Genomic DNA, 16,643 nt, shown 5'->3' on the forward strand with positions numbered 1-16,643 from the left:
CCAGTGTCAGTTAGAGCTGTGGACTTCCAGTCCTTGTTCTGGTATAATCAGCCTGGCTGTTGTTGAACAATACTGCCTCAGCTTTAAAGAGCAACAGGATCAATGGCTCTTGAGAACCAAACTGATGCATACCCTGTAGGACATATTCATTCTCCTGAAATTACCTTAAAACATTAGTGCTGGATTCAGTGAGAATACAAGCCACTAAATGTTTAAGCAGGGTTAGACATTTATTCTTAAACATGTTTTTTAAATGACGACTGCTCAAATCCTTATGTTTTTTCCATTCTTTCTACTAAACTATTTAGGGCTTGCTCTGCCAGTATTACTCTTTGGTGGTGTTTATTTATTTTTTTTTAGCACTGGATACAGAACCAGAGATGATTTTTCTTCTGATACTTTTGAACAGGTCAGATCCATCAGACACCATTTGTATAGTGAAAGTCAGCAAAATGGATGCCGGAAATCTGCAAAACCCAGATTTTGTCTATTTAAATCTAAATACACAGAAGTTCCCTTTACTTGGTCATCCACATGAAGTCTACTGAAACTGCTAAGCACTTGTGGAAGTCAGATAATTTCTTTACTTGTCTTTTTACGGGTCAGCCCACCCTTTGCGGAAAATCTGGGTTGAATCCACATTCAGCTGTTAGGCAGATAAAATGGCACCTGGCAATTCTGTAACAACACTGTAAGGACTAAGAAGTCAGTGACAGCTGATTCCTTGAGGACCAATCTTGCTTAAATATTAAGTCTGTGTATAATTATGTAGAAGCACTGCCTAAAATTGCAGAGAGACAGCTGTCTTCTAGGTCCTCCTTCTAGTATTGCTGCCCAAAATGCTCAGCTCTTGCTGATGGCTGTTCTTCATGAGATTTTCATGAGATTGTATGAAGAAGACATGCATTTGAATAAGTATGAGGAAAAGTACAGCTGCTGTTTCATCCTATTTTTAATCTGAATCATTCTCATTAACTAAAATGTAGAGGAAAAGGCAAAAGAGCACCATATTGCTTTTTGACAGGAGGTGTTTTTTTTTCCCCACATAAATGTTGCTGGCAATGACAGATACGAGAGATTTAGCATGGATGCAGGCTTGGACAAGGTCTTTCCGTTAAGCAGATGATGCCATTTCTCCTGTAGAAATCTGCCTTCATGTGATTAATCCTTGCATGAGTTTTAACTGGCTGCTCTAGGGGCTTATTTATGCGCTTCCCATGCTCTGAAGATGACAAAACAGCGACAGGTCTTGCCATTTCCTGTGAAAATATAAATTTCCTTATGAGAAAATCACAGAGTGAATACTTGGCAGTTACCTACTGCTAAATGTGCTATGGCCTGGGGCAAAATGACAGAACTGTACAGCATCTGCTATACAGATGTATACGTACTTAGCAGTGATCTGCACTCTTGACTGTTCCATCCCTGATCTAGTTTTTTATGTTTATTAATAAACCATGAATGTATCACTAGATGACAAGATGGTAAGATATGGGTCTGTGCCATGAGTTACTGTGGACTGGTAACTTTTTATACACTCACACACACATACACACAAAGAGATGATTACTATGTGATTACTGGAAAACTAAATGCTATGTTACTGGAAAGTGGCATAGATTTTCTCTGCATTCATATTGTACAGTGACTTGTGTGATTCATTCGAAAAATAGAGATTTGTGTCCCCTGTTACAGGAACACCTGTGCTGCTTGCACAATTCAGTGAAAGCCCCATATGAAAAAAAATCAAAGCCTAAAGAAAAACTCTGAGCAGCCATTAGTCTATGAAAACTTTCCCTGAAGGATATAAAGCATATATTGGTGTATTTTTGCACAATGAAAGGATTTACTAAAAATCATTGTAGTTGTAAGATTACAGAAATAACTGCTCTGCAATGATGAGAGGTGGACTTGGTGAACAATAATCTGACCAAGAAAAGATTATTTTAAGACTGTTCTTAGAAAACTGTACTTTAAGTGACTGTGCAATTACTATCTGCAGTCTGCAGTTCTTTCCTGTGCTACAGCAACAAGGAGCTCAGGAGTCAGCAGGGAAAGACAGGAATTGTTTTTCTTTCCCTAGCCAAAGGTCTCATATTTATCAGGCTGCTTGTATGTTTGCACAGTGGCTAACACAGTAAGTCTTGGTCCCCAGTATGCTTATCTAGTCTTACAATATAAATGATATCTAAAAGGAGAATCAAAATGTTGATTCCACACCACAGTTCAAGTGCAAACAAATGGCTTCTTTGCTACAACAGATGCAAGCCTGAGCCATATCAGCACTTATGATAGAACCCATGAGCCTCTGTGTGTCCTGTGAGGATACAGGTGGGAGCACAGATCCAAGAGGTCTCTTAGCTGGGCAGTCAGTAACTTCTATAGTTATGGCCAGAACTTGACCTGTGATTCTTGGGAAGATGCTATAAACCATTTTTTTTTCAAAAGCCAAAAAAAAAAAAAATTCCCAAACTAAACCAAAAACCCAACAGAAAAGCCCAGTCCAAAACTACCATTCGTCCCTTCCTTCCTTCCTTGCTCCACTCAATTAAAAGTTACTCGATGCACCAGCTTTTAACTCCACCAGAACAAAAATCAAGTCAAGAAGAGTGGCAGTCAAAAACCAGGAACATTTCCTCCCTCACCCCAGTTGAGGAAAAATGTTGAAAAAGGAGAAACAACAGAATCTTTATACCATCAAGAAGGACTTTGCTAGTTATACAGGGTTTACAGTGCTAATGACAGGCAGCAGTATGTAATTCCGATAATTTGTTTTCCCTTTAAATAAATAAGATTGAGTTTTCAGCATCCTTGGTAGCTGCACAGCGCTGACTGTGCACAGTGGCATTTCATCTTTGTGGCTTCAGCATTCAGCAGATTTTCCAACAGTTGGCTGGGAAGTGTCCTGCTACACGCCTTCACAAAGTGTAATTCTAGCACTGTGAACACTTGAAAGCAGCCTTGTGCAAACACTTCGCTGCAGTCACAGTGCTACATGTAGCTAAATCAAGAATCTGTGACAGTACTCTTGGATTCCTAGGGTGCACCCAGGCTCTGCAGGAAATGAAGGGTTTACTTGCAATGTTTTTTTTCCACTTCCAGGAAAGCAGTGTACTATGGGGGGTTCAGCCTGTCTGCTTTTGGCATTGTACTAGAAAGATGTAAATTGTGGCCTTTTTATTTATAATGTTTTCTAGTATAGTTATTGTTATAAAGAAGTCTGTGAGGGCCACTGAGGTAATTAAGGCAGGAGTTGAATATGTGACCTGAACTTAGCTATGGGTAAGTAAGTCCAGTGTTGGGGGTTGTGAAGTGCAGGAGGATCATGTTGTAACTTTTAATAGCTGTGGGTTTGATGTGTCTCCATGCTAATTCAAGGGCTGGATTAATGGACACCTGTTCAGGCAGAGTCCCTTGCATGCACTGCCCAGCAAAGCTGGCATGAATTCTGGCCCATACATGTTTTTCTGGTTGATATTAAGAGCTCAGTGAGAAACCTTAACTCTACACTGATAAAATGTTTATATACAAATATTTCCTATCTGGAGTTTGGTCTTGAAACTGGGGAAGGAGGTTTATTGTTTTGTTTAAATAAAAAAAAGAGGTTAATTTTTAATTGGAGTAGTCATTTGCATGGCTTTTGGTCGCGTGCATATTTACAGTTGAGTTACTAGGCTTGAGCAGCTGATGGGAATGGGTACTCCTGGGATTCCTTTGGGAGCACCTAATATTCCCTGCACTATGTGATAATGTTGAGGGGCATTATGGTTACTCACTTGCATTGAAATGTCCGGTATATATAGCTGCTAGTGAGATGAATCATAAGCAGTGGCCTTTATCACAAAATATCAACCTTTTTTTGCACACCAATTAAACTAATTTTAATTTTTATCTCTCTCTTCTTTCTTCCACCTCTGTCATATGTAACCACCAACATGGGCAGCAATTCCTAGCCTACCCATCTCTTTGCATCCCATGAACCCAATAGGATTTTGAGGCCATTAACACACAGAAGCTGCACTTCATTTGGGTTCTGACAGCTTTTGTGTGTGTGTAGAAACAGAAATATATAAACACTTTTGTATGCATGTGTATTCAGGTTGCTGCATGGAAAAATATGTATATATATATGCATATATATTACAGCATTTCTGTTTTCAAGGCAGCTGTTTAAAAACATGGCTGCATACCAAACCCAGATTCTGCTGGCCTTGAATGCTTTGCCGAACCTTTTCCTGGCATGTCCATGGTCTTCTGACTGACCCCTCATTTGCACCAGCTCACTGTGAATTTCCTTCTTGCAGGGCAATCTGTTTTAAGTTTGTATAACAAACTCACCAGCATCAGGCACTTGGGCTGTCTCACTAATGCTGGCATAGGGAGGGAGTATGTCAGAGGACAGTGGTTGATTTGGGGCCCTGAATCCAGCCCTCTTGGGAAAAGGAGTTTCCAAGGATAACAGAAATAACTGTGCCTTGCTGTGTGTATATCTCGCATATGCCTTGTCACCTGAAAATCTACAGGATACCAAAGAGCAGGAACTAACTCAGGTATCTTCTCTAGCTAATGCTTTCCCCTAAACTTCCAGGCTGAGGACAACAATGTCCTCCTTCTGATTCCTTTGCTACCATACAGACTGCATTATAAAGGGTAAAACAATCCCTAGGGTCTCCAGTCATGTCAAAAAGTATGAAATACCTTTAACAAAGATAACTATGAATTTATCAAAGGGTTACCTCCTCAATAATGTTAAGACCATGACTCTTTGCATGTTGTCTGTCACTTCGGTGAAGGTGTTTGTTGTAACCCTCTTGTCTTTTAAAAATGGCATCATAAGTGGAAACATCTCCTGTCTTGAGAAAAGGGGAAAAGATGGCTAATTCACACTATTGCTTAACTTTACAGGTTACAGAATATATGTAGTCAAATCAGTACTTAAATGGTTCACATGTATCATTAGACAATCACAACTGTAGTATCACTGAGCTACCATTAGCAACTTTGGGTCACTCATTTGGAGTAGTCTACAATACAAATACCTAATAACACGTGATATCTTTAAGTCTGTTAAGCTCTGAAATTTCCCTTGTGGCAATTTAGTAATCTGTTGTAACTTCTGGAAATTTAACTGCTTTATTTGTTTTTAATTTCTGAACTTTATTCCCCTTCCTAATTCCATATAATTGTCAAATGATCTGACACTGTAATGTGAAAGGAAAGTTTAAGGCAGTTTCAAAATTCCTTTGGAATGAAAAAGACAAAGGTATCCTGCAGTGGAATCACCATTTAATTGCTGATTAAAGCAGAACTGAGAAGAATTCAGGAGCATGCCACAGTGGTAATCTTGTGATCCACTAGTATGCATGTATCTGTCATGTATGAAAATACAGCACAACCCAAGCCAGAATATTATTGTATTTACGGTACCTGTTGACATAGTTGCATCCAAATATGCAGCATTAAAGAGCTGATCTGCTAACAAATGCATTTGTGAAATCCAGTCAAGAAGTTTCATAAATGGTATCAAAGGTATTTCAAAACAAGAAAAGTTTTCAAGGAAAGAAAAGCAAAATCCTCTTTTGAAATATGCTGTCAGTTCACTAAAAGGTCCATATTCTTGTAAACATGTCAGTCAGTCACTGTTTTTGTTCATGGCTGACTACAAATTTGAAAAATTGTCCATTTTGTTGGGTTTTCTTTTCCTCTAATTTTACAGTGCGCCCAATTTAGCCATTAAAAACCTCTTGTACTTTGAGTCTTACAATTCACAATTCTATCTTCCAAAAATAATCAACTCAGGGCAGGTCAAGAAGGCTGTAATGGTTCCATTAAGAGATTAAAAGGAAACCATAGTTAAGAGTGTAGTGAGGCACTGCTGTAATCACAGGCTTAATTTGGAAGAGTATCTCCATTACTTGGTTCTGGCAAGAGGGGAGGTGGTTTGATTTAAACCTTCATTTCTCAGAAACTAGCCAGCATCAGAGAATTTTAGGCACATTTAAGAACATCCTGCATTTGATTTCTTGCTTCCATCATTGCTATTATTTCTGTGCCTCCTTGTTTCTCTTTTCCTTCCGCTGCTACCAGTTGCATTCAGAATTTTAAAGGGCATCTAATTTGTGCTCACCACCAGGAATGTTATTTGCTCCTTTGTTTTCATTCATGTGGCATTATTTGTCCATTATTTGTTACCTGTGTCAGAGTAGATAATTCATTCTTTCTGGATTCTGCAGATAGGTAGCCAGGCTGTTATTTAAAAAATTAGCCCTGTCCCAGGTGATCTGTTTAAGATCTGCCAGAAAAGGCAACACTTCTGTGCTCAATATACTCATGAACTTTTGCTGTTGTTTCTCCTTGTTAAATACTGACTTACTTGGCATAGGTGGTGGTAGTGACCTGTTTTCTAAACCCATCAGAACAAGTTAATCATACAGAGCAGACAATAAACTTGCACTCAGGGTGGGCATCCTCTGTGTACCACTACTAAAGCTAAGCACTTCGCATTCATTAATATTGCAGACACACAAAAAGTAAGTAATAGCTTTTTCCATGTCAAAGAAGAGGAAAAGCCACACAAAGTGGCTACAGTAACTTTTTTAAAACAATCAAAGGAGCAACTGTCAGCCAATAGGTTAAAAGGCAGGAAGTTCTGGCTTCTGGCTATGTGCTGGACACATGTTCCTCTTAAGTCTCTCCGTTTGTCTCTGACACACAGTTGATTTTAGTGCCATTCCTGCAAAAAAGGAATGCAATTCTTTTTCCTGTATAAATAAAAACTCTGAATGATCTGTTTTCTTAATTGTGAAGAAGAATAGGTCGATTCTGCTTCCTCCCCTGTGGCCAAGGCCTGTGCTGTGAAGAAACCTATTAAACAGCTGTTACTACTTTCTGTATCCATGCCACTGGAGCAGCATTTTCCACAAACCATGTAATCGCTAGTGTGAAAACAGTCCTCATATTGTAAGCAAAAGGTTTACCATATGGTTGCTAATTCTATGCAGACTGCAAGCTCTACCAGCCCCAAGAGCACCATGCCAGCCCTCTGACCTGCTCCAGCTTTCCTCTTGTGCTCTCTTTATGATGTTCTGTTAAGCATGGCACCAACTGTGCCTGCTCTGTTTTGGCTCAGACACCTTCCCAAGGAAACACAGAATTTAACACAAAAGAGTCTGACACTACAAATCTACCTGTCTTTTAGCAGGGCCACCTGGTCAATGCAGGAAATTTACTGTCCCTTTCATGCCCAGTGCTGTGCTGTGGTCTGCACCCTTACCCACATCCTAGGGCCACACAATGGGCAAACGCACCACTGCCCAGTAGTCTGCATTCAGCAGTCAGTCATTTGGGTGGGGAGGGCATTCATGGAGTATATTTATTATTATAAATAAATATATGTTGCCAGAATATTGCTATATTACATAGATCTAATAGACATTTCAGAACTTTTTACTGGGTTTTGTTTTTTTTTTTTTGGGGGGGGAGGGTTGGTTTGGGGCTTTTATTTTGAGGAAAAAGCTGTAGTTCAATGTCTCATATAACTCTTCAGAGAAAGATTTGCCACCTAGGAAGTATAGTGCAACTGGAGCTGAAGGTGTAAGATTGCTTTAATTTATAATTTTAAATATGAAGACAGAATGAGGGAAAGGGATAACATAACACAGCAGACAGTGACAAGTGAGACTCCCTGCTAGTCTATTTGAGTTACAAGTTAAGTGTTAGTGTAACACCTTCAGAAGCATTCAGTTATCATTGAGGTATATATTGATGTTATTGTTTCAAATATCTCTATTGATTTTCTTAATTAAAGCTGAGCATATGGAAAATTTCGGCAAGGCACATTGAAGCCGTTTCCCTCTACAGAAAATGGCGCAGTTTCTCATTAAAGGGTGTCTGAGAGTGCACATTACCAGAAAGAAAAGATGTGCTGCATCCAACCCCACTGATAGAAGATGCCTTGCTAGTGTTCTCCCTGAAGATGTCTCACGTTTTAGTGATACCATGTACTTTAATCCCCAGCAAACCATGTCTCTGCCTTCTCTTGCCATCCAATGGCAATTACTCTCATTTTCCATCCACAAGTAGCAGACACACATTACACTTGTCAAAGGCCTCTGAAAATGAAACCTGCTATATTGGCATTAAATAGCCTTGCTCATGGCCAACATACAGCATTTCTGCTGGCATTTAAAATATGAATGGAACTCTTTTAGGCACCTGCTTGACCAAGTCCCCCATGATGAGGGCTGAGCCCTTGTTAGCTATGTTGTTAGCTAGCGCAGGGAAATCCACGGGTGTAGCCTGTCCCTTCTGCCTCGTTGGGGCCCACTAAATTCTCTGGCTCATCCCTTTCCCTCCCTCACCTTGGCCTTCCGGTTGAAGTAGCTGAGCTCCGGAGGGACTTCCCGGCTGGTCGGGATGAAGCTAAAGGCGGATTGGGCAGAGAGGGGAGGCTGTCTTTTTCTTCCTGCCGCAAAATCGAGCAGCTCCTCAGCACCTCCCGACCCTTCCAGGCCATGGCCTGCCGCGGCCCCCTCCGGGCCGCGAGAGGCCATGATGCCGAGCGGCACCGTTACTCGGCAACGCTCTGCCGCCGCCCAGAGGGAGGCCCCGGGCTGCGGGGCAGAGGCGGGCAGCAGGGCCCTTAGCACCGCGGATAGGGCTGCAGAAGTGGGGAGCACCAGATCAAGCCTTTCCCAGAAGAGGTCTGGGGCAGGCTGGTCGGAACCGGCTCCCCAGGCGCGGCTGGGCTGTGGGGTCGCGGTGCCGGCGGGACTCCGGGCGTTTCCACAGAGTGGTGTTAAACCTGGGAGTGCTGATGCCCGGACAGCCAGGCGTGAGGGTTTGGGTCCGGTTTCAAGCAGCGGCCTCGGTGCCACCTCAGCGGGGAGCCTGCCCCGCAGGCCTCCCTGGGGCTCCAGCAGTGCCCTTCCTCAGGCCAGGTCCCTCATCCTTTATGTACTTCCAAGCTGGGGAAGAGAGTGAGAGCAAAGACTTGCTTCTTACGGTGCTGCTTGGGGATGTGTGACTGACTACCTTGGTTTGTTTTATCTTTCTTTTCCGCAGCCACAGTTGCAGAACTAGTATGCCATAGGCACAGCATTACTGTTATTACTACCAGTATCTTTTGGCAAGCACTTTCACAGCAGCGGTTTTCCAGGCATCTTGAATTCTACTGAACACACAAGATTTATTTTATAAACACCAACATTTAGAGTACCAGAAGTCTTCACAACTGATTGTTTTGGGCATTTTGGACCCAGGCAATAATTCATGCCTACTGATTTATAAGTCCCATCCCTGCTGCCACTCTCCCATCAGTAGTACACTGAATAACATAACCTCTTGCTTCTTTGCAGGTGCTGTGTGGAGGCATTTATACTCTACAGACTTGGGTGGGTGTTTTTTTTAATCAGTTGTGACAATTCCCACCTGCTTATCTAATAACATCTCCTTATCAATTAGGATCCTCTTCTTTCTGTAGCACGGGCTGAATTAGTGCAGTGTAAGCGAGCGGTGGAATTGAAAACCCAGCAGCTGCCTTACATCAGCTTCCTGTGCAGAGACACGTTTGCCACTGTGCAAGTGCATTTTTTATAGTTTAGTCCAAGCAGCAAGAGACAGCACACCCATTTATAAAAAGCAGCTCAGCTGAAGCTGCAGCTATAAATAGAGCTGCAAGAAACCATTCGCTAGAAATATAAACTAAGCTAGAAAAGAGCTCTGAAGTCACATCTAAAAGATTTCTCTCCAGGTTTCTTTCTACTGTTCACATGTAACTCTATGATTAACATTTAAGATGGCATTAAACTGAATTACACAATGTAATTCAGATTGTTAAAAATACTGCTGGATGCCTGTTACAGATTTGTATTGCGTGTGTGTCCCCCATTTGACGTAATTAAAACCAATGCTTTTCAGTTAATTTTTCTTTCCTAATGAAGGTATGAATCCCTTTAGAATTATAGAATTGTTTGAGCCTTGCAAAGGCTTTTTCTTCCTTGCCACCTTTTGCACGCTTCCTAGAAGCAGGATATTAATGTACAGGGGTGTTGTTCCAGTTACAACCAGATTTAGATCACGAGCTACTAATATGCTACTGTTAAGTGCATTTCCTGTTACAGAGTTGCACAGAAGGTCAGTCTGTTTCCCTAGTAACTTAAATATGAACATGTAAATAATCGTGAGAGGGCAATGGAGCAATTTTAAACTATATGGTCAAAATGATGCATTCAAATACAGCTGAGCTCAGAGACCAAAGTCTTAAAAGTTGCTTTGAATTCAATGTCTGAAGGAGGAGAAGTTCAACTTCCTGCCTTTTTAGGGAGCAGTAATATCCCTCTCAGGTTCTTCTAAGGTTCCTGATGTGTACTTTTATAGCCATGAATGTCTCACAGGCAAAAAAATTAAAAAATTCTTAATTTGTGAAGCAAATGGTAAGGGGGGCAGGAAGGAACATGACAGAGATGGCAAAGACAGGGGAAAGAAGACAGGATGGACACAGGAGGACAGATGATATATAACTGGACAGGTTATTGATATGCAGAAAAAACACAGTAGCTGTTTTCTTACTACAGTCTGGTGTATCTGTTTTAAATTCATGTCACTTATATCTGAGATAGGTAGCCTGCTGTCAACTTACAGCTTAGCAATTCATCTCCTGTCCCTGCTGTTTGACATTAATGTGTATCAGTTCCCTACCTTCAGCTGAGCCACGAAAGAGACAATCTTAGTTGCAAACATTCCACTGATGGCCCTTAAAGAAGAGGCTGGAATAAAAATGGCTCAAAACCTTTGTCCCCTTTTCACTACCGTAGCTTTGGTCCAAGCCAGCTGTTTTACACAAGTGCTTGTTTCTTCTAGATCCTAATTAGTGACAGATTGCCCATCTCAAATAGGAAGACTTCACAAGTTTTCTGAAGGAGGTGCTTGACTAGAGAAGTACACTTTTCAAATAATCATAATTATTTTAATAATTTGAAAACAATTATAAAATTATAAGTCGTTGACTGATCTAATTTGCAATTATTATTTGTATGCTGATGTGGTGGGTTGACCATGGCTGGACACCAGGCGCCCACCAACGCTGCTCTATCACTCCCACTCTGCAGCAGGACAGGGAAGAGAAAATACAATGGAAGGCTTGTGAGTCAAGACAAGGACATGGAGAAATCACTCACCAATTACCATCACTGGCAAAACAGACTCAATTTGGGAAATCAGTTTAATTTATCATCAAACAAATCAGAGTAGGAGAATGAGAAATAAATCCAAATCTTAAAACACTTTCCCACCACTTTCCCATCTTCCCAGGCTCAGCTTTCCTCTACCTTTCCTCTACCTCCTCCCCTCCAGCAACATAGGGGCACACAGAATGGGGGTTGTTGTCAGTTCATCACACGTTGTCTCTGCTGCTCCTTCCTCCTCAGGGGAGGACTCCTCACACTCTTCCCCTGCTCCAGCCTGGGGTCCCTCTCACAGAAGACAGTCCTCCATGAACTGCTCCAGCATGGGTCCCTTCCATGGGTGCAGCCCTTCAGGAACAGACTGCTTCAGTGTGTGTCCCTTCTATGGGTCAGAGTCATTTGCTCCAGAGTTGCCTGCAGCAGCAAACCTACTCCAGCATGGTCTCCTCTCTCTATGGGGCCACAGGTCCTGTCAGGACTCTGCTCCAGTGCAGGCTTCCCACGGGGTCACAGCGTCCTTCAGACATCCCCCTGCTCTGGTGTGTGATCCTTCATGGGCTGCAGTTGGAGATCTGCTCCACTATGAACCTCCATGAGCTGCAGGTGGCTATCTGCTCCAGTGCCTGGAGCACCTCCTCTCCTCCTTCTGCGCTGACCTTGGTGTCTGCAGAGCTGCTTGTCTCATGCATTCTCACTCCTCTCTTCAGGTGAAGTTGCTCCTGTGCAGTAACTTTTTCTCCCTTCTTAATTATGTTACCCCAGAGGCACTGCCCCCATCACTGATGGGCTCTGCCTTGGCCAGCAGTGGGTCTGTCTTGTAGCCGGCTGGCATTGGCTCCATTGGACATGGGGGAAGCTTCTGACAGCTTCTCACAGAAGCCACCCCTGTAGCCCTCCCACTACCAAAACCTTGCCATGCAAACCCAGTACAGCTGACTGAAGTCTGCTGAATGGATACTCCAATTCAGATGAATATGCTGTTCAATAACCCTCTTGGTAAGCAGCGTGACTTTATACATGAGGTGACATTATTTTCATAACAGATGTTATTTGTAACATTTTGGAGTACAAACGTGAAAACTTTAGTTGAGCAATGTTAATCTTTCAAATTACTTCATGTTCCTTTTTTCCTGTCAAAACTGAGATTTTCATGAAGAGCATCTCAATGGCTACAGATATATTTGAAAGATACTCCATCAAAAATTTCAAACAATTCTTTGCAGAATCTTTGTTTTGAACAGTGGCATCCTACAACATAAAGGGGTTCATATCTTCATAGTTGCAAACAGGATTAAAATGTCCTTATCTTTCATTTTGTCATATTAAAAATGACATTGACCTGAATAATTTCTGTCCCTAAATTTGAAAATGTTTAAAATTACTATGTAGCAAACCAGCTACAGTTGATTTATACACCACCTTTGACAAATCCACACAAATTTGAAGTACTTCAAGGAACAAAAATAATCTCTTAATTGCATTTTATTTAAGGCACATATATCTCATTCTACATTTGTTTCCTTCCCAGAGTCACTCCACTATTCTAGACAAGAAAGAAAAAATAAAACTAAAAAGTCCTACTCTTAAAATCGTTTGGGGTCCACCAGTAAAAAGTGTTGAAGAGTTTTGTTTATGTCAGGTGAAGGAGGATCTGCTACTGAAAATGAAAAGAATTAAAATATCCTCACACAGAAGCATAACCAAGAGGAAAACTACACATCAAAGGGAAAAGTAATCGTTGCGTTTAACAGAAATCTCCTGCTATGTGCAGCATCCTGACAACATAACTAATTATTTGTCCTGATATGAGGTTCTGAAAACAGGACAGGCTTTCAACAGCTCTACCTTCATATGTGCTCAGCTGTCACTTTAGAAACAAGCAGATTGAACTACCTATATCTCAGTAGAAAAAGAGAAGGTCTTTAGGTATTTTACAAAATAAAGGAAACATAAAGGAATATAAAGAGAATGAAAAATGCTTTACACAGTATAAATAAAATGGTAATGTCTCTTTAGAAGCAGCAGCTAAATAGCATTAATTTACAGGTAATCTCGAATATTTTTGTAGTTCACAAAAAATATCTGCAAGTCTAATCTTTCTTCCTGTCTTCTGGTAGCCCTCCATAAATTGGAGCAAAGCATTGCCTTTGAAAAAGAAATCCAGCAGGCTCCCCAGGTGTTCCTGTTTGATTTCCTTTTCCCATAGCACAGTGAGTCACTCTTACATCCGTCTCCTGGCTGTTGCCTCATGGTGTGAAAGACATTGGCACTTTTGGAAGTCACACCCTTTGTAGTTTGCTACCAACCTACGAACTATGGCACCAAAACCTGGTGAGCCCTACTGTGATGCAGAATATATGGAATGTCAAATACTGATCTGCATGATTATGATAAAGCTTTTCAAGTTACACACTGGTACATAGCAATGTTACATCCAGTTATTGAGGCAGATGAAATTGCTGCAGGAGAGGATGAAAGAAGATACAACTCTGGGTCAATCTAGACGGGGAAAAATAAAACAGTATAAACAGTAGATGTAAAATGCATTGGAAGACAAGAAGTATTTATCGGATACAAATAGCTTCTTGGCACTAGAAAGATAATAATAATACTCAGCAACTAAAGGCTAGAAAGAGGATGGTATGCACCTCTTTGTCTAAGCATCATACTGCACACATAATCATCTTTTGCCAGCTTTCTGGTTCTTTAGCAGAATTTGGCTGCAATGATCCAAACGCAACTAAAACATGGGAGAACACCAGTGAGATACAAGTGCTCTGAACAAGGGCATTTTAAACATGCTCTTGGAGGGCACATATCTATCTTTCTTATATTTCACTGGGCCAGTCAGCTTACAGTCATTCAAATGTTTTAACTTTTCATGCCTTACAGAAATATAATATTGTTTCACTTTTATAAAAATCATAGAAACAAGGCTATTGAGCTATGTACAAGGTTTGCTACTGATGTGCAAGAAAAGAAATGAAAAGCAAAATCCTGACTGTACAGGTTTTATACACATAGATACTACAGAACAATATAATCAACTTTCATATAAAGGATTTTCATACACAGTAAGAAATGATTGCTTTGACCTGTGATAATACCAGAATGATTTTAAGGTCCCAGAGTGCATTCAAACTCTAAGAAAGAGATTAACACATATATTTTTTAATTGTTCCTTTATAGGTTTTATAAGCTATTGGGGAGGAGGGATTTAGGAGAAGTCTTAAGCATAGCTAAGTTATAGCTTGTTTTTAGGCAATGACTGGGACATTGTTTCTGCTGCCATATGAGCTATTTGTAAAGTCTTTTAATTCCACTGGAAAATATTTATCATAACTTATTAATTAAAAGGAAGAAATCATAATGACAGCAAAATATTTTTACTGATATTAGACTTAGCACCTATCTTGAGAGTTACTGATCACGTCTCCAGATCTGGGTGAAACATCAAGTGTGTTATGTTGGACATAACTGAAATAGCTTGCATTCTGCTTTTAGACTCTCTTAAAGGGATCAAAATTCAGATTGTCTATTTTACTGCAAACGTAGGCATTTTGAAATCTACCATCATTCCCATAGTGGGCAGATGGCTGCTCTGAGTAAATCATGCCATACTCTGTGAGACTGTGGCCTCATGACATTTATTTGTGGCCCACAGTTTTGAGAACTCCTTCTGAAAGGACACCAATGCAATACTAATATAAATATCTGTTTAGTGATTGAGAAATCTGAATACTTTTTACATTTTAAGAACATGCCAGAGCTAATAGCACATAAATTGACTTCTATATTCATATGGTATCAGTCATAAAAAAAAAATCTTGTAATTATATGCTGTTTTGTAATTACATATTATATTGTCGTGATTTTATTAATTTTGGTCTTGTTAGGATGTTATAACTGAAAGAATATGTTAATTTCAAGTAGTGATTAGGGCAAAGCAAAAATTAATCTTTACTGTTTATACTCCTTCAAAGGAGCATAGATAGTACAATTACTTGCCTTTTCAGTCTTTCGCCTAGCTTGTCTATAAAGTGTGAGACTTGTAAATTAAATAGGATTTAAGTTAATCTCAAATATCCACAAATTAGCAATTTTTGTGTCTTTTGCTGATGTCCTGATAAAATAGAATCTTTCAAATATTCTATGGAATCCAGCATTGTAATGGTTAAGTGACAGGCATGCAAGGGCAAAAGAGGTTGTCTAACGGCAAAACAAACAAGACTTTTCTTCTCTTAAACAGCTTCTCCTAGCCATTAAGCATTGCAGGCTAGTTGCAAAGTAGCAACACTGCAGCTGTCTCCAGTAGCCTCCATTTTGCTTGTAGTTATGGATTTGAGGTAAGTCTGTATCACCTAGGGAGTGAATGACTGCAAGTGCCGATGATGCCACCTAAGACTGAAGACAATAGAGGTGATTCAGTTTCTGAAAGGCAATAGCAAATCTAGCAGATATTATTGACCAAGGTTATTAAGAACCTTGGTCTTAATAATGGTTGAGGCTAATAGCCTGCCTCAACGTCTAACTGCTGAATAAAAAGCAGTAGCAGCAGCAGCAGCAGCAGAGGATGCAGAAATTTAGAGCGTTAGAAGCCACAGAAGGAAGCAAAACTAAGAGACAGCAACAGTAAGACAAAGTACATATAAACTTTTAATGAATTAACCTTACAAAAGACAATAGCTTCAAAACATTTGACACGTTTGTACAAAACTATTCCAGCATTGTTAGTTCTCTCTTCAGAAAGAATGCCAGCAAGCCACCCAACGTGTCCCTGGCTATGAGATGCAACTGGTGATCACATCCAAATCATGTGTGGATAGAGTAAATTTATTTACAAATACTGTATATTTTAATACCAGATTAGTGGATGCTATTGGGGAGCGACTGTATTTTCCAGAAAACACCATGCATCAGAAAATAGTATGCACCCCTAGCTTTATTGCCTTTTTTTCCACGCATTTGTCACTAACATCTCTTTAAAGTCCTTTCAGGATGAGTTATCTCCTTTTAATTCCTATTCCTTCTTTTCTTGTCTTTGAATAACAGTGCAAGTAGCAGTACAATCTTCCAGTCCTATAGTATACATCGCAACTGTCCTTGAACATAAGGAATATCAAGGTGCAAAATGATGGCTCATGGGACTATTCTGCAGCCATATTAAAATAAGTGCCACATACCAGAAAATAGCACGCATGTTAAGGGCCAAAATGTAGTTAAAAAGTGCGTGATACTTTCCTGAAAATATGGTACTGATGACACGTACAAGCATCTTCAAGATGCCATGTTCCCTTGTGAAAGGGATCTTGTCATTTCAGTATGTACAAAGTATGTCTTCAGTTCTCCTTTTCCTTTTACATTAATTATTCCTCTGCAAGTGCTCATGTACCCCAGTGTCTGCAGGACGTTGTTTGTCTCCTCTGTAACCTGCAACAACACAGTAATAGAACCAGTGTT

General features: G+C 40.4%; 3 protein-coding genes across 4 annotated transcripts in view; 1 reads left to right on the top strand and 2 right to left on the bottom strand.

Annotated features, from left to right (window-relative positions):
• Nucleotides 1-16,643, top strand: part of SEMA5A (semaphorin 5A) — an 844,194-nt gene that overhangs the window by 627,852 nt on the left and 199,699 nt on the right. The window lies entirely within an intron of this gene.
• On the bottom strand, nucleotides 935-8,685 carry CFAP90 (cilia and flagella associated protein 90). Its single transcript, XM_062610864.1, has 3 exons — nucleotides 8,361-8,685; nucleotides 4,737-4,853; nucleotides 935-1,259 (listed from the first exon to the last, which is right to left on the bottom strand). The coding sequence occupies exons 1-3, from the start codon at nucleotides 8,550-8,552 to the stop codon at nucleotides 1,080-1,082; spliced, it is 489 nt and encodes a 162-aa protein (XP_062466848.1). The 5' UTR covers nucleotides 8,553-8,685; the 3' UTR covers nucleotides 935-1,079.
• ADCY2 (adenylate cyclase 2) overlaps nucleotides 12,648-16,643 on the bottom strand; it is a 217,372-nt gene continuing 213,376 nt past the window's right edge. For both annotated transcript variants that reach the window (XM_062610850.1, XM_062610849.1), the window contains one exon: nucleotides 12,648-16,613. In XM_062610850.1, the coding sequence (XP_062466834.1) occupies nucleotides 16,461-16,613 (153 nt within the window). In that variant the 3' untranslated portion in view covers nucleotides 12,648-16,460. The remainder of the gene's footprint in view (nucleotides 16,614-16,643) is intronic.

Source organism: Pezoporus occidentalis, unplaced genomic scaffold, assembly GCF_034315485.1.
Source record: "Pezoporus occidentalis ecotype Australia unplaced genomic scaffold, CSIRO_AGI_Poc_V1 ctg15, whole genome shotgun sequence".
Classification (NCBI taxonomy): domain Eukaryota; kingdom Metazoa; phylum Chordata; class Aves; order Psittaciformes; family Psittacidae; genus Pezoporus; species Pezoporus occidentalis.